General features: G+C 40.9%; 1 protein-coding gene across 1 annotated transcript; it reads left to right on the top strand.

The window, feature by feature from the left end:
• Positions 1 to 3589: 3589 nt before the first annotated feature.
• On the top strand, positions 3590 to 19551 carry LOC118248632 (inactive pancreatic lipase-related protein 1-like). The gene is made up of 12 exons (XM_035547781.1): positions 3590 to 3638; positions 4397 to 4551; positions 5112 to 5237; positions 7910 to 8044; positions 9150 to 9258; positions 12037 to 12156; positions 12405 to 12524; positions 13917 to 14035; positions 15145 to 15277; positions 16416 to 16527; positions 17338 to 17505; positions 19488 to 19551. Exons 1-12 carry the CDS (start codon positions 3590 to 3592, stop codon positions 19549 to 19551), a joined length of 1410 nt encoding a protein of 469 aa, XP_035403674.1.
• Positions 19552 to 20801: the final 1250 nt, after the last annotated feature.

Genomic DNA, 20801 nt, shown 5'->3' with positions numbered 1-20801 from the left:
AGGTCACTGAGTACATCTGTTCTGTGTGCTGCAGCTGAGTAAACAATCAGTCCTGTGCAAGGCAATGTTGGTGCTCAAGGCCATTAAAGAGAATTCTCAAACTGACTTGTTGCTTCCTTTTTTTTTTTTCTTCAGTATTTCCAAACACATTTTTCAATATTTTCTCATGTTGAAGTCAAGTTTATTGCACTCATAGCTATGGAAGCAACTGAAAATCACGTATGGCAAAATCCATCTCTAACACTGGCACATTCTTACTCTAATAGTGCCCCAAGAGAAGCAGGTAAGGACTTTTTCCCCACTGTGCTGATGATTTGCCAGGTTTGCTGCCTGCAGAACCCACTCTGGGCAACACCCCCACAGCCAGGAATTGTCCCCAGTGCCTCCGGTCTGCAGCTGATGATATGCTTCAAACCTTGCAACACCATGTATGAGCACTGCTTTCAGAAGACACGGTGGGCCAAGGAAAAAACAGAGCACAAAGACTTCAGCAAGTCAGAACAGCCCCTTGTGCACTGTACCTGCACAGAGGCACCAGGCAAAACTAAAAACGTGCATCCCCAATACCCAGGACCACTCAGCAGCCCATCTGTTCAGCTTGCTCAAGGAAGCTGTGAGCCAGATACAGCTGCTCTTCCCTGCAGTGAGCACCCATTTAGCTCAGTGTTTCAGGAAACTTTATTCCCTCCACCCTCACCTTTCATTTCTTTAACTACAGTTGACAAGACAAGAAAGAGCTCTCCCGTTAAGTTGAGGCTTCAATTTTTATGAGGCTAGGGTCACACCAACCATGTCCATGAACTTCTGCATCTGCTTCTCAACAAGTAGTTCTTCTCCACTACTCCCAGGTAGCACTTTCCTGCTCCACCTGTGCTGTGAACAACCTGGTATTGCAGTGCCTCCAGGAATGGGGACTGTTTCTCAAACTATTGCCTAAAGGAAGTATGGCATTCATTAATTTGGATTCAGCTTCATGTGATACTGCTCTGTGGTCAAACGTCTGAGAATTATAGATGAGCTAGTTCAGATTCCTACATATATTTATATATGTAAATATAGGGAGAAAATTTAATTTCTTCCAGATAGTTTTATATTTAGCATGGTAACTTTGATTACACCATTTTTTTCCTAGAAAATACCGAGTCCTAAGAAGTGTTTATAATCATTCCATAGGGAATTTGAATAACTCCAGGCTCTGCAAAAACTGGGATCGACTATTTCACGTTAAAGCGAACACTACTGCTCTGCAAAGAATGGCATGAGTGAGCCACCTAGAACTTTAAGGGACCGAGGCAGTATGTACTTTCCCAAGCACAAAACGCAAACTCTCAGTTAATAAAAGATTGACCCTCTTTCTTTCCATTCATTCTTTCCCATTTCCCCGTGTTTGAAAAACGATGTACAAGCATTTGAGTAGATAAACTTCTAAGAAATATCAATAGAAGTATAACATTAAGAACATTTATAATGATGTCATTAAAACACAACAAGACATCAGCCAGTATAGTATTGACTAAACACTAACCAAGCCTGTAGGAAATTATGAAAGTACAATTAAACACAAGGCTGAGCTTCAGCCAGGAGAGCTCTGCAGCCACCAACACTACAAGTCACTCAGGGACCTTACAGGTGGCAAAGGAAGCGTGAACAATGCCAGGAAGCCCCACAGCACATTCCAGAAGCAAGCTGGGGCCTTCCTGTAGCATGTGAAATCCATTCCTTTCATGGGTCTCCTTCAGGCCCTCTTCCTACTTCAGACAGCAATTCCTTTCACTCTAAAACATAGCTGAGTCCTCATTTGACACTTTCTTTCTCAAAAGCCATCTTTTTTCCAACAGTCCCTGAACTGAAAGGCCTCAAGGGCCAAAGCAGCTCCTCCAGGCACAGTGAGCAGCCTGAGCTGTGCATCCCAGCCCCATGCCCTCTAACTAAAGGAGAAGCAAGCAGCTGGAACCCAGCTGCCCACAGACTACAGATTTGTGTAGTTATTCAGTTTGTCGTGTTTTATTATGGTGTTGACAAAGAGAAGCTGAGTAGTTACGATAAAAACCTAACTCAAATCTTTTCCACCAGTGCTTAAGTTAAATGGGACACCTCCTACCTCATTCTGAACAAGTATTCAGCAAAACTTATCGCGCAGCAGGACATTTGCTGATTCTCCTGTATCACTCACCGATAGGAACATACAAACTAAATGGCTACTTCAGCTAAAGATGGAAGCACTGTGCTCTACGTTAGTATCAAAAGTGATGTTTTAGAAAAAAAAAAAACTTTGCTATTTAAAGAAATAAACCCAACTAGCATGGATGATAGCAGTGTGATACACATGCATGCAGCTGGTACCCATTTGGTCATTCCCAGAGGTGGAGATTAGGGAATGTCAGCTCTGCAAAGATATGCGGTACTAGCCAAAAAATAAAATAAAATAAAATAGCTAAGGTGACAAAGCTTTCTAGGTGAAAAGTTAACTGAGGTCTCATGTTTTTTCTTTCCTTGAGTCTGCTTATGTCCTTCTCCTATGGAAGGATAGGACCAAGGGGTTTCCAGGCCTAGCCCCATTCATTTGCACAGATTTTCTTTCACGTTTAGCTGATGTCTTTAGGAGAATGAGCTGGTGAACTCTATAATACTGCTACAAAACACACAGCAGCCATGTCCCAACATCTGGGGGAATTCCATGCGTAATTGGTATATATATATTTCAGGCATGTTTGCTCTCAGTTCATTACTTAGAGTAACCACGTAGTAGACCCCTAAATGCCACCTACACAACACTAAAAACAAGAGCCTTCCCAGTTAAGACAAGCCCTTAAATGCACTGCTACCCAGACCCACATATTTCTTTCTAATGTGCCATTCCTAATGAGTTGCTGCTTGGGAATTACCCTACTTCTGGAGCTCTGACCCTATTCTGGACTCCAGCACACCAACTGAAGAGATCAATGTCCATCAGTTTTGGACTTCGCAGAGAAGCCAACTATTAAAGCCATTTTACTGCTTAGCTATAAACTATAATCTGAAATAAACAAATTTTCCCTATCTTTCCAGGAACATTTCCAAGGATAAGGCAAACTATAAAGTGCATGCAAAGTTCACTCAGTGCATGGAGTTTCAAGGCTGCACCGTAAGTAGTTCGGGTCTGGGACAGGACAGGTTGCTTTTACCGTGTCAGGTAAATGGCTTCCTAATACATGACAGTATGGAGGGGAATAGTAGCACATACGGGTGTCCTTATGCTGGTTCTAAAGTAGCTGGTATACAACCAATTAGCAGAGTAACCCTACCAGAACAAAAATCGCTCTGAACTTCAGTTATGCCTTTAGTAGATCTTGCAGTAGATTATTTTTTTTTTTGGTAGACTTTATTAGTTTATTTTTTTAAGCAGATTTTTAGTAGATTTTGCAGCACCATGATCTCAGCTGGAGCCAGGCAAAGCTGACTGACATACGTGGCAGTCAGAGGTACAGGTTGCAGAGAAGACAGACCAGGGCCCTTTTCACCATGAGAAAAATCAGCACCAGTAAGCTAGATAGGCTTGCTAATCAAGCCGGTTAGCAAATCCTAGCTGCTTCTTTTTCTCCTGTTCTAGATGCTTGGAATTGGGATATTCGCGTTACTCCTGCTCAGCACAGCCAAAGGTAAGCATATGGAGTTATCGTTTGTAAAGTCTTTCTATGATGCTGGGTTTTGTTAGATTTTATTCTGCACTATGGTGATTCCACGCTTACTGATTGAGGTTACATGGTCCACTTTCCTATACAAGGATGGTGAATTGAGCACGTGTCTATGCGTGTGTTGTCTTTTCTTTTCTCCACTCTGGAAAACCCACCCTAGGAGCATGCAAGAAGTGCCGGTGTCTTCTATCTCAAAGGAAAGCTTTCCTTTCTCTACCAAGCTACATTGTTAAGAAATGATTTGTTGTACTCTTCTTTAGTGATGTCAGTGGGGAAAAAAGCAAAGCAGTTCAATGGGTGCACAGCTTTATATTTGGCAGAAGTCACTGGCTTATAAGATTTCTCACGTAGTTAGCTGCTCAGCACAATCTCCAGTTACTGCTGATTATTTGCATTAGCTTGGTTTGGTATTAGGAGAAACTCATCAGCTGTCTTTGCATTAGGCAAAATGCAGCTGAGGAAAGATACCCAAGATATGGTATAGGATGCCCCCAGGAGAACCCCACTGAATACTTTTTATATGAGCAACAGGGTGACTTCTTTCCTTGGGATAAACCATAGCCTTTGAGAGCTAAGACAGGACAAGTGCTGGTCTTTGCTTTATGTAAACTGTAGGATTTTCAACAGACCAAGAGACCTCTAGAGAAAAGAGGTTATATGTTATGATTAGTCTGCTGTTCTGTACTCATTCACAAATTCATGATCTGATCTACATGTTACAGGAAAAGAAGTTTGCTATGAAAGGCTGGGATGTTTCACAGATGATAGACCATGGTCTGGGACTGTGGAAAGACCAATCCATAAGTTACCCTGGGATCCAAAAAAGATAGACGTCCAGTTCCTCCTGTACACAAGAGGAAACCCTGATAACTTTCAAGTAAGAACTATTGTGCTTTAAATGTTGGTAAATGACATAAAAAAAAAAAAAAGGAGTAAATAAACACAGAGTTCAACTAACAGTGTTCCTGAAAAGTGTTAGAAATAGCCTTTTCTTTTTTTCCCCCCCTCAAGAGGGAAACTCTTCGAGCTGCTTGGCAAGCTCTCTGGGCAAAATTTTCTTTTTTTTTTTTTTTCCTACAGCAAAATAGCCCTAGCAGCCCTCACAAAGCAGCGCACATTTTCTATATGCCCACTGAGAAGTACTGCAAAACAATATATTTTTTAATGTTGGGTGATTTATTTTTTTTTCTCCACAGGTAAGATGAAAACATACTTAAAAGAAAGTTTTGGTTGCTCTGAGACGTGTGTCAGAGCTTGCTCTGAGGGGAGATACAGACCTTAAGCCATAGTCACGTGAACACTTGCAGATGAGCTTAACTTTACAAAACTTTTAAACACCTATACAGAAGAGCACAGTTTAGCTCTTCACAATTTTGATAAATTTTTTTTTTTACAGAAAAGAGATTTAGAACCTTATTCATGTAATATCTACAACAGGCGATCTCTGCAGTTGAAGCCACAACAATTGGGCACTCAAATTTTAGTACGAGCAGGATGACAAGATTTATTGTACATGGATTTATAGATAACGGAGAAGAAAACTGGCTGTCAGACATGTGCAAGGTATGTACTGCAGGGAAATCATGTCCCTGGGAAGTTCCTTAGTTTGCATTTAATAATACATTCCTACATATTGTCTGCTTTCTCTATTTCTAATAATTTTTTTTAGTACTACTTGTAGCAATAAGAAGGGTTAAAAAAAAGGCCATGTTTTTTCAAATAGTTAGCAACTTAGACTTGCAGCTCTGCGCCTTGAGGAAAAACATTAGGTAAAATGCATGAAATCCTTCACTTTACTGAAGTGAGTGACAGTGGGATTTGGCTCAGCAAGTGTCTTTTTTCTTGGTTAAAACCAAAACAAACCCTGGAGCAAGATGTTGGTTAGGAAAGGAGGAGATTCCAGAAACAGCTCCAGAATAGACTTGTAACTATTGCTTCATATTTCTCTAGACAAGAGAGAAGGTTTGTAGGTGTGGAAAGTCCATCACAAAGGCACGGACTGCCACTTGGGCGTTGGGGACATGGACTGGCCACTAACAGGAGCAGTAGGGCTGTAGAAGTGTGCAGCCAGAAGGGACCTCAAGGGAATCATTGGGAACCAAGCCCTCAATCTAGGACTTGCTATGAACACTGAATGAAGTACAAAGCACTCTTTGTACTCTATTGATTTTTGCACTGATTCTCCACTTTCTCAATTTATTTCTTAACCCCATTAACACAGGGCTAACGCAGTTGCAATTCCAGCTTGTGATTTTCTCAAAACCTCTAAACATTGCTTTCTATTGCAGCTGCTAATGAAAGCTACTAGTCATAGAGCACACAGAGCAAAATACCAGTTGATGGCATATGACACTATTTGGATAAGGTTTTTCAACTAGGTATTCACACCATTCCAGTTTTGTGGAAATTATATATATTCTTATTTTACATAAGAGAACACTATGAGGAATAAAGTTAAAGTCCACTAAAATCAAAGTATTTCACACTTACTGCATCTGCGTTACCTGTTTTTCTTTGTTACCAGCTCAAAAGAAATTATATTTGACAGGTTTTCTAGATGAAACATATCTACATTGATTAATACTTTGCGAACATCTGGGAATGACTGTTGGATTTATTAGTTAATAATTTGTTCAAAGTATCAGAAGCAGTTTGATCTTCTGTAGCTCTCAGTCTCTCATTTTACACTCTTGGAGATTTTTTTTTTCCTAGAACCTCACAATCAAGAGGACAGCTCACATTTTAAAAGCTCCAACTGGTCCCTCAAATCTTTTTGGATAATTTTCATTAGGACTTTGAGACATGAGATAAATTTTTAAATTCTTTCCCTACTCTGGTGGTCTATGCTTTTATCACAATACTCCAATTGATTTAAAAAAAATAATAGAAGTCAATCTCAACGAATCTTGTTTAGTAAAGAGTAGATCAAGAGGGACTGTGAATATATCAACCCTCGTATGTGTATCTGCTATCTGTCCTTCTCAATAGAGCTATTACTTATCTGCACATTTATGTTTTACCATTTCTAATATGGTCACAGACTGCTGTTGCTTTTTTCTGTTCTTTGCTAGTCGTACCTTGATTTGTATGCTTCTGTATGCCTGAACGTAGTGCAAAGGAGAGTAAATATACTAAATCTACTAAAGCAAACTACACTTAACCAAACAATCCAGCTCGGAGGAGAAAAGCAAAGCTTCAGATTCTATGGCAGACAATGAAGCATCTGCCCATATAAGCACCTTCCAAAATAAAGCCCAAATGAATATTCAGTGACAGCAGCGACTTATGCAACCTCTTATTAGAATGCACACTTTTTTATGAATCTGTATCAGGAAAACACTGATTTTAGTAATGCAAAATTCTAACTGAATTCAAATTAAAGAAGTACTTTTAAATAAATTAAGTGCACCAGTACACGCGTAGAGCACTTTAGTGTTATATACAAAGTCTGATTGAAATTAAGTGTCAGGACTTGTGCTGTTTTGCCCTCTGCACAAAATACTGCTGTGGGTATTTAAAATGATGGAGTGGCCATTACTGCAGCAGACCACCCCATTTCAGACACAGACACAGATTTCTAGGTTGGAAGAGACCTCAAGATCATCAAGTCCAACCTCTGACCTAACACTAAGTACTCCACTAAACCATATCGCTAAGCTCTACATCTAAACGTCTTTTAAAGACCTCCAGGGATGGTGACTCCACCACCTCCCTGGGCAGCCCGTTCCAATGCTTAATAACCCTTTCAGTAAAGAAGTACTTCCTAACATCCAACCTAAAACTCCCCTGTCGCAACTTTCACCCATTCCCCCTCGTCCTGTCACCAGGCACGTGGGAGAACAGACCAACCCCCACCTCGCTACAGCCTCCTTTAAGGTAACTGTAGAGAGCGATAAGGTCGCCCCTGAGCCTCCTCTTCTCCAGGCTGAACAAGCCCAGCTCCCTCAGCCGCTCCTCATAAGACTTGTTCTCCAGACCCCTCACCAGCTTGGTCGCCCTTCTCTGGACTCGCTCGAGCACCTCCATGTCCTTCCTGTAGCGAGGGGAATGTGCATGCTCACACAATACTGTGTCCAGACATGGCCACAGATATACACTAAGGTTTTGGTTCTTGGAATGTTCTCAAACAAATTCATGCAGCATTTATTAGTTTGGCTGTAATAAGCATTGTGAATCCAGTACAGTTTGTATATACTATTGAACTGTGTTGTTTTTGCTTTTGTTTTACAAAACAGAGGATGCTTACAGTGGAAGATGTGAACTGCATCTGTGTAGACTGGAGCAAAGGCTCAAAATGTCAGTACACCCAGGCATCGAACAACGTCCGTGTCGTAGGAGCTGAAATAGCTTATTTTATAGATGTGCTTACGGTAAGAATTTCACGTTTACATGGATACAGTTATAATGCTGATTTGGGAAAAAAAAAGTGATTCAGGAACCTTCATGAATGTGAATGTCATCAGTAAAAGCATTTTCTTCTACTCAGTGATTATTTTAGAAGTTCTGCTGGAAACAGATTTATGTTTTAGACAGAGAACTGTGATAACAGCAAGCTTAGTAAACTTACAGATATCAAGATCTTCAAGACATCCCCATGCCACAGCTGAATATTTGTCCCATAGGTATTAACAGATGTAAAGAGCTGCATAGTTTTAAATATGCAGAAATAACGGACACAGTAGACTGCCTTTTCATGGGGACAAAAATGTATAAAATAGCTCTTAAGAATGACTGAAAAACAAACAGCGACTGGAGAGCAACTGCTCTCAGGTGACCAGAAGTGCCTGGGACCTTTCCAGCTGCCTCCAGGGAAAGCCATCACGCAGTGCCTACATCTCCAGGAGGTGCCGCATGCCCGCTTTCTCAGTCAACTTTATGTGGGAAGCAATGCTTGGTTTGAAGCCTTCTTTTCATCTAAGTGCTTTCAAAATGCATTCCCCTTAAGAGAACTCTGAATTACTTGACAAGACAGTATGCTGGGGCTTGCAGGGCTCAAACCCAGAGCTCACCCTCCACATCTGCATTCCAGCCGCTGAATTACTGTCTAAAAGGCTGAAGGCATCTCTTCTCTTGCATCATCTTCCAGCTACACACGGTGCCTGACCTGCCAGATGTAACTAACCCTGGTTGAACCCTGCAAGCAAGATAAGCTTTCTGTGAGTCTTCAGTGGTCTAGGATGTAAAAAGGGTGTTGAGTCTCTCAAGACTCAGTGACAGAGCTGTCTAGAGTTGTAAGAGCATCCAAATGAGGGCAACAGCTGAATAAGGAGCTTTGGAAAAAAATATGTTTTGGATATGAGCACCTAAACTGGCAAAAAATGCTGAGAGCCTATAGGGTGTGCTGAATACCCTTGCAGATTAGGCCCTGAATCTGTAGTCAAATTAAGAGTTGGCTTTCAACCCCTCTTTACTTTTTCCTGTTGTTGATAGAAAATGGAAGTAGTAAGGTATTATTTCTAATTGGTGTTTTCTCAGGAGCAATATGGATACTCTCCAGCCCAAGTTCATATAATTGGACACAGCCTGGGAGCACACGTGGCAGGGGAGGCTGGCAGGAGGAGGCCAGGTGTTGGAAGAATAACTGGTAAGGCAGGGATCAAAGTCACAGCTCATCCTAGAGATACCACTGCTTAATGGAACACTGCTGTTCATTTTTTCCTTCAATCGTATCTGACTGGGGGACATAGTTTAGTCAAGAGTAATTTGGGCAATATATAATTTATCTTGTCTCACAGTACAGGCTGGAGCTGCACCCTGGCATGCCTGGGGGGCAGTCAGCATGACGATTATCTTGTGTGCGTATATTTACACAGCAATGGGAAAGCTCCCTGCAGCTAACAGAGCCAGAATGCCCCCTGCAATGACATCAGTTGGCTTCCTGATGCACATCAATGCATCTCTGCAGAGCTTGCTTTCTGGTGCCTCAGCCCAGCAGTGTCACTGCAGTGTGCCCACAGCTCGCTCCAGTCCAGCTCGTCTGCAGCAGCACTGGAGCCACGCTGTACCACAACAGCATTCTACTGTCACTGCTGGAAATGAGCTCACAATGATGAATGTACACACAGAGCCAACTTCAGCTGCTGTGGTTGTTTTTTTTTTGTCGTTTTTTGTTTTGTATTTTCGAAATAGTTTCTCCAACACTACTGCAATCATAGAATCACAGAATGGTTTGGGTTGGAAGGGAACTTAAAGACCATCTAATTCCAACCCCAGGGACACCTCCCACTAGATCAGGTTGCTCAAAGCCCCATCCAGCCTGGCCTTAAAGACTTAGCCCAGGAAAATAATCCCTACTTCCTTGTCCTGGCAGCTTTTCTCCTGCCTTTTTCACCTTTCATTTATCTCACCTTTTATATAGAAGCACATCTGATACACAACATCATAGCCATTGCTTGCAGGTCATTCCAAAGCATACTAGAAGCAGCACAGCAGTGAGGACAATTATTTTGTACTGCAGTTTTGGTAACAAATACAATTTTCCAAAACATAGTGCTCCAAATCTGATGTTTCAGAAGCAGTAGACTGACCTTCTCAATATCACCCACAATCACCATGATCTATGACTATATAAACCTTTCACCTGTAGAACACATTTACAGTAATGAAATTCTGGGTTTTACTCTTTCTGTTGTTGTTGTTTTGTTTGTTTGGTTTTTGTTGTGTTTTTTTTTTGCTGTTGTTGGTTTTTTTGGGTGGGGTTTTTGTTGTTTTTCATTTATTTCCAGCAAGCTTTCTAAAGTTTAATTTCTTATGTAACTTGATACACTAAATCTCTTGTCTCAGGAGCAAAAGTTGAGTAACATGGGAACATATCTGCCCAGATTTAATGGAACTTACTAAGAAACTGTAGATTTCACTTGAATTCCCTTCCTCTTTCAGCATTCATCTGCTTATTTAGCCATATAATTTCATAGCATCACTTGCATGAGCTGACTTTTGGTCATCAAGGCATATTTTCCACTACTGAATTCAAAAGTTATGTAGATTTGCTTGTAGAGGTGGGCTCACTAGTTGCTGGCATCCGCTCTGTATGACCTTCATGTGGGGCTTTTGTAACTTGAGCTCTGAAATGTTTTCAGGATCAGACCCTCATGTTGAGTTATTTTGTTTGTGCTTCTATATCTAATGACTTCCTCTACAGATAGACCTTTAGATGTTGAATTTCTTATTAAAAACGCCACTCTGGAAATTTCAACTTGTATCAGCTGTCTGTCTAGGGACGCCCTGAATGCTGTGGTTTGGGTGACAGTAGATGTTGCTATATATAATTCATTGGATTTCTACCTTCCAGCAGCCCTCTGGTTTAGTCTCTTTTCAGCATGTAGCAGCACATTTTCTACCAGTTCCTCCACCTGCCTCCTCTTGTGGCAGAGGCTCTCTCTCCATCTAAAGAAGGCTCAGCATCATTAATGCCTGTACACTCACGTTCCACAGAGCCTTCCTGTTTCTTGTCACTGAAAGAACATCTCATTCACTACATTTTCCAACTAACTAGACAACTCTTCCCTCCTCTCTAGAAAATATATGTTAAATCTCTGGTGAGTCACAGCCCTAGGTAACTACCCACTTGCCTTGCCAAGTGTCATATAAAGATTTCCCTTTTCCACAGGATTGTATTAACAAGTTATTAACCCAGCCCTTTTCTGTTGTTACATTCCCTTAGGGATTTCAGGCTTGGTGAATCTTAGACTAATAGTCTACAAAGTTCAGTCTAAAAGCAAAATCAAAAGCTGCTACCTAAGGAAAACAAGAGATGCAAGTATAAAACCATAATATTTTGTAATCTGCAGGAGTACACAGGCTCCCAGAATTGCGGCAGCAATTTGAGAGGCAAATTGAGTAGTATTTTCTGCTAGGATCAAAAGCAAAGGTCATAACTTCAAAACTAGATGCCTTTTCAAAATCTGACTGGAGCCAGAAGTAGGCATGTTGATTTCAACAATTCCAAGCACATGGCAGTAATGCTTTCAGTATCAATTCCTGTCTGAGTATGCTCAGACGAGGTACTCGAGAAACCACATAGATGAGCACTATGGGATGTGGACACAGCAATCTTGATTTGAGCAACACTAACTTCCCTCAAAATAATAACCAACCTCCAAGTGCTGGGATCCATTATTGAAATAAGTCACCAAAATTCAACACATTTCTCACAAGTAACCTTCTCTCCTACCTAGGATTCAACACTAAGCCATTTGGAAAGAGTGCACATATCATCATTGTATTAATGTGTATGCTACTTAGATATAAGGAGGCACAGACGGCAATATATGAGACATTAATTATAAACAACCATACTATTACATAAAATGACACATTTAGATGTCTTCAACTGCACATGACACTAACCTTTTTCTTTCAGGACTGGATCCTGCTCAACCTTATTTTCAGGACACACCAATTGAAGTCAGACTGGATAAATCTGATGCAGAGTTTGTTGATGTTATCCACACGGATTCAGCTCCCACTATCCCCTACCTCGGTGAGTGTTCAGCTTTACTGTATTGGTACCTAATTGTTTGTGCTGTGTGGCACCTGAATGTCCTAATTATTCACCAAGACTCAAGTATGCTGGGTGGTTCTTAGACAATTAAAAAAAAAAAAAAAAACACAGTTCTGGTCACTGAGACTTCATATTCTCAAATACCACAGATAAACCTCAAGCCAACAGCTATAGATAGGAGATGACGTGAATTTAAAATGTACTTACCCCTGCTTTAAATGCTTCAGGTTTTGGAATGAGCCCAGCAATAGGACATCTTGATTTTTATCCAAATGGAGGAGAGCAAATGCCAGGATGTGGGAAGAATCCTGTTTCACAGATTGTAGATATTGATGGCATCTGGGAAGGTAAGTAGATTGATTACACTACAAATTTAGAGGAAGGTCAACCTCAAAATGTAATGACTGAGCTATTCTTCATTCAGGTGTTTTGTGTTAGCCTTTAGTGGGCCCACCAGCAATGGCAGCTACAGAGTGCAGTGAAACTGCTAGCATGCTCAAACAAAACACTTTCCAGTAATTATTCCCATATATGGATCAAAAAAGAAACAGGACAAAGGCTTTGGTCTGGTAAACCTCCTCTAAAGTAGCTAATAGCACAAACAAATATTACTTAAGCTGTGCCAAAATCTTTGAAGGGTTTATAATGACACATTTAACTTTGGTGGAATAGGGCAATGATACATCTACTTCTGCTGTGGGATCTTCAGCTGCAAGTCTTCTGACATAAGCAATACATTTAATTTTCTTTTCTTTTCTTAAAGCTACCCATCACAAATCTGGATCGCATTGAAGCAGTATAATTTGTCTATTTTTTAGTCAGCTAAAAAAAGATTGGAAAGAGGCTGCTCAATAATTTTTTCTTTGTTGTTTTGCATAGTTTCAATAAATGCTCTAATTATTTTTTAAACATCCGTATAATATTATAAACTTACATTGCACATAACAGAACATTAAAAAAAAAAAAAAAGTTTTCTCCTCTAAAGACTTCAGTATACAATTTGAGCTCTTTCTTACACTACTGCAAGCACCTTATAGTCTGGGAACCCATTAATTTCTATGTGATAACCAGCCTTTTTATCTAGGTTTTAATCAATGCAGCTGGAAGCACTACTCCCCCTCACTCTCAAGTAAACTTATTATCAATAATGGGGAATTAAAGCACAAAGAAATAACAGTGTTGTATATCATCTTCTTTTTAATCTAAAGACAGGAAAATAAATGAAATATAAAGGAAAATAATATATTCATTATTTTAATTTTAAGAGTCTTTCCCTTAAACACTTTCCAAATAACAATAATTTTGTTTTGAAGTCCTCAGCTGGAATAAATCAGCATTGCCCAGTTCAAACTGAATACTTGGCATTCAGTTTTCTTTTGTTATGGTAATGCAACTATTGCCTATAAAAGACTGGTTGGTGCAGCTCTCCTTTCTATTGTGAAACTCGGTCAGATTACTTGAAAAAGCATTTTGGAGGGGGGGACTAGGGGTGGGCTGGGCTGCACAGTCAGTCTCCACAAAGCAAGTTCATATTTTACACCTGTTGACTCAATGACATTCCTCAGAGCATCAATTCATTGCAAAAGCAAGGTTCAAACCTCATGTTCACCACTCCAAGAGTAGTGGGGAGGCTTTTGAGTGAGAATAATAAATTCTGGTGGCATGGCAAGTGCTGTGTTGTTATCTTTTCCTGTTTGTTTACCAAAAATAAGAACTAACCCGAGAGCATTTTTTCACAGGAACTCGGGACTTTGTGGCTTGTAACCATTTGCGGAGTTACAAGTATTACTCGGACAGTATTATCTTCCCTGATGGATTTCTGGGTTATTCTTGTACTTCATACGATGCTTTTCAAACAGTGAGTATTTTTCAGAGCCTCTGGATGGGCCATTTCAAAAGCAGTGACTCTTATCAATACATCTGAAATTTGAAATTCAATTTATTTTTGCTAGCTTGCACCCAAATGGGTGCACATGTAAGAGAAGTGACAGACATCTTACAGTGTTATAGCCCATGAATGGGTCAAAGTAGGAAAAGGTAACAGCAAAACAGTGATATCCCTGGTACTTTGCTGCTGTCACAGCCCTAAGGTGCTACTGGAGCTGGTGGGGCTCCAGGCCCCAGGCCTACCCTGCAGTGTCAAATGGGAACAGGCAAGGAGGAGAGCCTGTCCCAGTAATCACAGCAGCAAGGAGAATCCCATAGTGTAGCAGATGAGCTTTCAAATGTAGCTTAAACATTTTTCAGAACAATAAGAAGTAAAATAATACGTAAAGGTCTGATGGGGTTAGTCCATGGTCAAAGTACTTCGGTGAATTAAGATAGCCTCAAGGACAGAGGACAATGCTTTATGGACCAAGGGCAGGAAACCCTTCCCTGTCTCAGACTGGGAGATAATGAACTACAGCCTAATTGTAGCAGGGAGGCAACAGGCTCATCATATCCCACAAGCAGCACAGACAGAAGGGAACAGAGCAAGGAACAAGTATAAAAGGTATAAAATTGACCTTTATACGTTCTGAGCAGGTGATACAGATCACTCTGGGAGAAGGCAACTACATGCTTCTGTCACCAGGGTAAAAAGCTGCTTTCAAGACAAAAATGAGCTTTGTTTTCAACGCAAAAGACTTTCTTGACCCAACCTGAAGGTATGAGGAGACATCACTCTTTCTCACAAATTGCTGGGAAAGAAATCTTCTCCTCCTTCTCCCTGCTCCAGTTCAAGACTACTCAAGGATGTCACTTATGCAGCTTCAGAGAGCAAGATGGCATGAGAAAAAACATGGAGCCCTGAAAAATCAGTCTTGCAGAACTCTGGCTAGCTTATATGATCTTTCTGTAGTTACAGAAAGAGTTACTTAAAACTCGTTGCTGTGATTCATGACCAGTTAATAATCAGTATTATTATTATTCTTATTTTTCTTGGCTGTCTGGATAATTTTATTAACATATATTTATTTTCACTAGGAAAACTGTTTCCCATGCCCAAAAGAGGGATGCCCAAATATGGGTCACTTTGCAGATAAATTCAAAGCCAGATATAAAGATAGCAGTTTTGTGAAACTTTACCTGAATACTGGAGAAGCCAAGGATTTTGCTCGTGAGTTTTGATTGCTTCAGTTGCAACCTACTCCCTACTCCTTGTAAACATACTTTTTCCCCCCATTTTACGGTTAATTTAAACAGATGAATAGACCTCATCGCAGTACAAATGGCTCTTCGGTCCTTGTGCCTTTTCTTCTTCTGCTCCAATACTAATGCCCTGCTTTGTGCCCTCCAGCACAAGAAGGACGTTGGGCTATATAGCCAACTGGAAGTCACCGAGATGTTCAGTGGGCTACACTGCAAGGTGCATGGAGAAGGGATGATAGGCAAAGCACAGAAGTCATAGCAAGGGAAATTCTTACTAAATGTTATGAAAGTGTCTGTCACCATGGCAGTGGTTAAAGGCAGAAAGAGAGGCCTGGAGAAGCTGTGGAATCTCCAACTCTGGAGATAGTCAAAACTCAACTTGGCAATGAGCAACCTGACCAAAGCTGATCTTGCTTTGAGAAATTGATGGATTAGATAACTTCCTTTACAACCTAAGTTATAAGCTATCCTAAATGTCAGCTTTCATAAGACAGTTCTCCCTTCATGTTTGCAAGCAAGAATCGGAGGGAGAAGAAGTGCTTTGTCTAATTGCATGCTAAAGGCAATTTCCTACTCATAGAAATGATCACATTGGATATTTTTTTACACTCCTTTTATACTGCTTATACTTGGTATGGATCAGTGTTTTTTCCCAGTACTTCCTTCTTTCCAGCTTCACTGTATGTAAAAACATTTGTGGTCAAAATGCTCAGGTCTATGATGTGTTTGTCGTGTTATGAGCTAGCTTTGTCAGTTGGTTGCTTTCAGAAAGCCGTACAAATGTCTACCCATTTCTCCTGTTGATCTCATTAAGACATAACAACAGATCTGACTCACTGGTGTTTTGTTTGTGTTGCATGGTTATAACCCAATGAAAAATGGTGAGCACCAACAGTCCTGCATGACAGCATTGTATTAACTTTGTCCAGTCCAGGCAGCCTGGGATGTAGCCTTGAGCTAAAAGTGCAAGGCAGTGATAATTTTTTATTTTATTTTATTTTTGCTTTCAACTACATTACACAGAAAAGAAAAAGAAAAAAAAAATGATATTTTGGAAATTGTTTCTCTCTGGGTATGATCTAACTCACTGTATTTCTTCTGTGTAGTTTGGAGGTACAAAGTAACCGTGACACTCTCTGGAAACAGAAAAGTAACAGGATATGCAAATATTGCCCTGTATGGGAATGATGGGAACACAAGGCAGCATCAGATTCTCAAGTGAGTTCAATATTCAATAGAAAAGAAACTTCTCTTCTAGAATGCATAATTCATATTTCTAATAATATTTCTGTTTAAGTTAGTCCAATTTTGCAGAGCAAATTCTACTCCCAGGTACAGCTTCTTGATGCAAATGCAGAGACAATTCACTCACTCTGGATTTACTTTAGAGGGGAAAAGTTTAGAATGCAGAATTTTAAAATCTTAGAAATTTAAAACATTAGAATTTGGTGCAGTCTCAAACTGCTGCCAGTTAGAGCTCGCTCTGTTGATGAAACATGAAATTAGGAGCCAGATTATGAACTATGGTGACCCAAGAGCAGATGCACATTTTACTCAGTCACACTGCTGTAAGTTTGAGAACCTCTGGTAGAGAGCCGGTCAGAGCAGGTGGTGGATAATCCTTTTGGCCATCCCAAACAAATCCAACTTCTGTATCAAAGAAATCAATTAACATTAAATAAGATTTTTTTTTTAATGTACAAAACATGGTATAAACCCTGCCTACATAAGCAACAGGGAGCAGCTCTACCTTCTCCATAGGGATTGTCCTCTAACTGAGTCTTCACAGTGAGTTATGACTGCGCCATATCAAGCCTATCTGCCTTTGTTTCTTCTGACAAATACTGATTTGGATGCATTATATTGGCAAATGGACTGGCATACTACTAACTTTCCGTTATACTGACATACTACTAACTTTCCATTGACTTGCCACCATAGACAATCAGTTGATGGGACTAGTAATTAATACTAAAATGCCAGCCAGTCTTGCATCCATAAAACTTTTTTTTTTTTTTTTTTCCACAGGGGAACCCTCCAACCAGACAACACTTATACAACCTTCATTGATGCAGAAGTTAATATCAGAACAGTTACAAAGGTTAAATTTCTTTGGAACAACAACGTGATAAATCCGACTTTCCCTAAACTAGGAGCCGCCACTATCACAGTACAATCTGGAGAAAGTGGAGAAGAGTAAGTATACCCATTGTAAAAATCCTGAAAGTTACTTTGAAGGGTAAGTGACAAAAGTATATGTGGGGTAAAAATGTTTCCATAAGAAAAGGTGTTTAAAGCATTAAAAGAAATAGACTCTAAACAACACTTTTAATTTCCTCCCTTTCAAGATACTGTTCATACATAATTTCATTCATTACTACTTCAACTCTCTAGCTTAAATAACTTCAAAGAAAAAATTTAAATATTTCCAGGCTTCAGAAGGGAAAATTTCCTGCTTAACTCTTTGGGTGAGAAAGATTAGTACTGGCTTGGATTATCAGCATCATTCTTGCCAAGTTCCTACTTGCTGTCTGCAAGAAATGGTTATCTGTGTCTGAGCTTGCATTAGGATGCCTGATTCACTGTCAGTGGGAATCAGCAGAAGATTTCCATTGATATTGATGGTCCTTGAGATCACATTAGACGAGACAGAGTTGCAATAATAGGCCTACCATTACAGAGACTAATACTTGGAAACTGTACTTAAATGGCTAAATATAAAGTCTATTGATATAGGCTAAAACTGATTTCTGTAGACTTTGTGGAGTACAGTGTGGATGCTCAGATTAAAGAAGTATGTTTTACTGATCCTATTTTAACCATCTGATTGGACTTTTTAGAACACAACCCTTCATTTGCTCAATCATTTATGTTATTTGATCCAGCCTATGACTGGATGTCTAGAAGAGGGGGTACAGTATATGTTTTAGGCCCATATACAAGTTCCTGGTTAAAATGTAATCACTTAAAAGACAACATTGCAGATGGAAACAGTTTCAAGCAAAGGAAAATTATTACAGCACCAAAGCATTATCTCTTAGCAGAGGTAGTCCAGTCATAGTTCCTGTTCATCAAACCACATGCTGACAAAGTGTATTCAGTAAGCACATGCTCTTCTATGGACTCATACCCTTGCACACGGAGTTGAGATCATCTATCTAGTGATGGTAGCACACAAACTGGAAAAAAAAAAAAAAAGGTTTTCAGGTAGCATGGGTACGTGTGGTGGTTTTACCCAGCTGGGCAGCTGAAGGCCACCACAGCCACTCTCTGACTCCCCCTCCTCAAAGGGAAAGGGGGAGAAAATATGATGGAAAGGGCTCAAGGGTTGAGATAAGGACAGGACTAATATAATTTATTACCTATTACTAACAAGGTAGAGCACTTCTTCCCCCCGAGCGGCGCAGGGGAACAGGGAATGGGGCTGTGGTCAGTCCCACAGGCAGCAGCTCTTCAAGAACTGCTCCCACGTGGCTCCGTACCACAGGGTCCATCCCCCAGGAGCAAACTGCTCCAGCACAGGTCCCCCACGGGCGGCAGCTCCCCCCAGACCCCCTGCTCCTGCGTGGGCTCCTCTCCACGGGCTGCAGCTCTGGCCCAGGGCCTGCTCCTGCGGGGGCTCTCCATGGGCCGCAGCCTCCTCCAGGGCACATCCACCTGCTCCACCGGGGGCTTCTCCACGGGCTGCAGCGTGGAGATCTGCTCCGTCTGGGACCCATGGGCTGCAGGGGGACAGCCTGCTCCACCAGGGGCCTCTCCACAGGCCGCAGGGGAACTTGTGCTGCGTGCCTGGAGCACCTCCTGCCCTCCTGCTGCACTGACCTGGGGGGCCGCAGGGCTGCTTCTCACTCTCCCAGCTGCTGTTGCACAGCAGTCGTTTCTCCTTTCTTCAGTCTGCTCTCCCAGTGACCCAACTAGTGTCACTCACTGGCTTGGCTCTGGCTAGTGGCGGGTCCCTTTGGAGCTGGCTGAAACTGGTCCTTCCCTAACATGGGGCAGCTTCTGGATTCTTCTCTCAGAGGCCAACCCTGCAGCCTCCTGCTACCAAAACCTTGCCACGTAAACTCAACACAGTGTGTCAAACGACAAATCGGGTTGACATATTGAAACAAATCCACTTGTATAATCTCAGTAAATCTTGACAGCTCAAGACATTCACATATTTTTGTTTCCTTCAGATTCCGTTTCTGTGGTTCCGAGACTGTGAGGGAGGAAGTTCTGCAAACTCTTACTGCTTGCTAACAACACCTATGGATGCCCAAAGCCTTGCTCTCAATAAAAGCTAGTCATGCATGAAAGACTGGAGTCTTCAGTCACTGCAGTTATAACGGAAGCTTTACATACCGAGTAATGAATTGTACCTTTTAAATGCAGACATGCAAGAAGAAACCTTCCTTGCTCTAGCATGCTAAAAATAAATAAAAAATAAATAATAATAATTAAGGAATTTTAATGTGTAAGGGATGGGGAGGCTGCAGATGCACATTTTGTTATTTCTGGGTGGTCATGTGGGTTTTATGTGTTGGTTTTTTGTTTGTTTTTGTTTTGGTTTGTTGTGGGTTTGTTGTTGTTTGTTTTTGAGTCTGTGGATATCTCTCTATGGACAGCCTGCAAAATACAGAATTTTTACAGTATCTTTAGAAGTGAATGAGCCAATGCCCACTGGGAAAAAAAAAATCCCCTGATTTCAGTGTGTTTCAAAACAATTTCAGACAAGGGGAAGAAAGGGGGCAGGTAACAGAATCTGGCACATGGCTTCTGGACAGTGCCATGAGAAAGCAGACATGCTTGTGAGAAGAAAGAGATGAGAGGATTAATGAATCTGATGTTCTTAACCAAATTGAAGGCTAAACTTGGAATTAGCAAGAGATAAAAATGTGAACAGAGACAGGAGGGTGAGCAGTTTACAAAAGGAGACAGAAGTTTTTAATTACCAGTGAGAAATGCTATAGTGAACGTGATGAAGAACTCGCTGAACTGATGCTAAACTAAGCTTAAACCACAGGATCCAGATAGAATTAATTTGAGAAATTTGCATATCAAATTTCAAATGTTACTGAAATTTCACTAACATGCGTATAATCAGAACAATCATCAAATTATTCTGAAATTCCATCTGCTGACCCACAGTCTTGAGCAAAACTGCCAGATGATAAGTAGTCAAGTTACAAAATGGACAATGCAATGAGGGAGCCACTTCTTTCTCATCTTTTCGACAAACACTATCAGCAAAAATGTAGTTAGCTCACAAATTAATTTTTGTCCCTAAGCAATCCTATCTCAGCTCCCTCATCCTGCTGCTGGAGAAACAGATTGTTTCTCCTCTGCTCTCAGAGGAACCCCATCCTCAATGGAAGAAAACACAGAACTGCTGAGGCCCGGAGACCCACCACTCCTTGGGACCCTTTCTCTTAAGGGGTTTCTCCTGATGTTCCCCAGGCTGGGGCCCTCTGCTCCTTCTGCCTTTCTGCATGATCTTTCCTCCCCAGAAG

This window comes from Cygnus atratus, chromosome 7, assembly GCF_013377495.2.
Source record: "Cygnus atratus isolate AKBS03 ecotype Queensland, Australia chromosome 7, CAtr_DNAZoo_HiC_assembly, whole genome shotgun sequence".
Classification (NCBI taxonomy): domain Eukaryota; kingdom Metazoa; phylum Chordata; class Aves; order Anseriformes; family Anatidae; genus Cygnus; species Cygnus atratus.
Note: the sequence above shows the minus strand (reverse complement) of the source record. Positions and strands in the feature narration are given on the sequence as shown.

Bases quoted from the DNA above. Each gene is read 5' to 3' on its own strand.
- LOC118248632 (XM_035547781.1), top strand. From the start codon at position 3,590: ATGCTTGGAATTGGGATATTCGCGTTACTCCTGCTCAGCACAGCCAAA. The intron at 9,259-12,036 runs GTAAGGCAGGGA...TTTTTCTTTCAG, and splicing joins AGGTGTTGGAAGAATAACTG to GACTGGATCCTGCTCAACCT. The intron at 12,525-13,916 runs GTAAGTAGATTG...ATTTTTTCACAG, and splicing joins TATTGATGGCATCTGGGAAG to GAACTCGGGACTTTGTGGCT.